General features: G+C 41.5%; 1 protein-coding gene across 1 annotated transcript in view; it reads left to right on the top strand.

Moving 5' to 3' along the window:
* LOC101845673 (protein Wnt-4) overlaps nucleotides 1-979 on the top strand; it is a 115,364-nt gene that overhangs the window by 43,284 nt on the left and 71,101 nt on the right. The window contains exon 2 of the mRNA XM_035973973.1: nucleotides 568-794. Within this exon, the coding sequence (XP_035829866.1) occupies nucleotides 712-794 (83 nt within the window). The 5' untranslated portion in view covers nucleotides 568-711. The remainder of the gene's footprint in view (nucleotides 1-567; nucleotides 795-979) is intronic.

Here is a 979-nt window from a genome sequence, read left to right as displayed (position 1 = left end):
CTCTCTCTCTCTCTCTCTCTCTTTCTCTCTCTTTCTCTCTCTTCCTCTTTCTCAATTGCCAATTTGCCCATCTCTGACGTGTTCTCTCTCTTCCTCTGCACACCTCTCTTTCTTGTCACCACATCTCTTTGTCATCAGGGAATCTTTGGAGAATACTAATTGCCACTAATATCTAAGTTTCAGGTTTTTAAGCGGGATTAATCAATCAATTAATCAATCAACCAACCAATAAGTCAACCAAAAAACAACAACAACAAACACACACACAAATACAGAAATACTACGAAAAAAGACATGCAATTAGAAATGTCATTTACTGACCACTCGTAGAACGAACAAACTGGACCAAAAGGTGATTAACCCAATTCCTGTTTCTGCAATACCTAAAATATCAAGAAGCTGAACCAAGAAAATAAGTCCCTCCACCAAAAGAAAAATATACATATTCATAAACGACTGTGAATATGAAAGGGAGCATTCAAAAAAATAAGAAAAACAAAAGGTTGGAAAAAAAGACCCTTCTCAAACTCTCATTCTCTTCTTTACATGTTTTGTTTTTCTCCACAGCCCCAGGATCATAATAATGTGCGAGTCCGGCAGAAGAACTCTTCAGTTTTCCCATCGAGGGGCGTGGCACTGACAGGTGTAGAGGTGGCGAGGATAACTTCCTGGGTCAGGGGCTTGACCCCGGCCGGATACTGTGACGTCACCATGGCTACGGCCGCTTCACAGAGTTGGGTTCTTGGGATACTCATCCTTCTTTCTGTGCTGCAAGTTGTGCACGCGTCATGGTGGTAAGTGTTTTTGTGTTTATTTGTTGTTTTTGTTCGTTTGTTTGTTTGTTCGTTTGTTTGTTTGTTCGTTTGTTTGTTTTGGTTTCGCCAGGATACGCGTCCTTCTGTCTGTGCCTCTTAGTCGTCAGTCTGCTTTTCCCTACTTCTCTCTCTCTCTCTTTCTCTCTCTCTCTCTCTCTCTCTCT

Source organism: Aplysia californica, unplaced genomic scaffold, assembly GCF_000002075.1.
Source record: "Aplysia californica isolate F4 #8 unplaced genomic scaffold, AplCal3.0 scaffold00039, whole genome shotgun sequence".
Classification (NCBI taxonomy): Eukaryota; Metazoa; Mollusca; class Gastropoda; order Aplysiida; family Aplysiidae; genus Aplysia; species Aplysia californica.
Note: the sequence above shows the minus strand (reverse complement) of the source record. Positions and strands in the feature narration are given on the sequence as shown.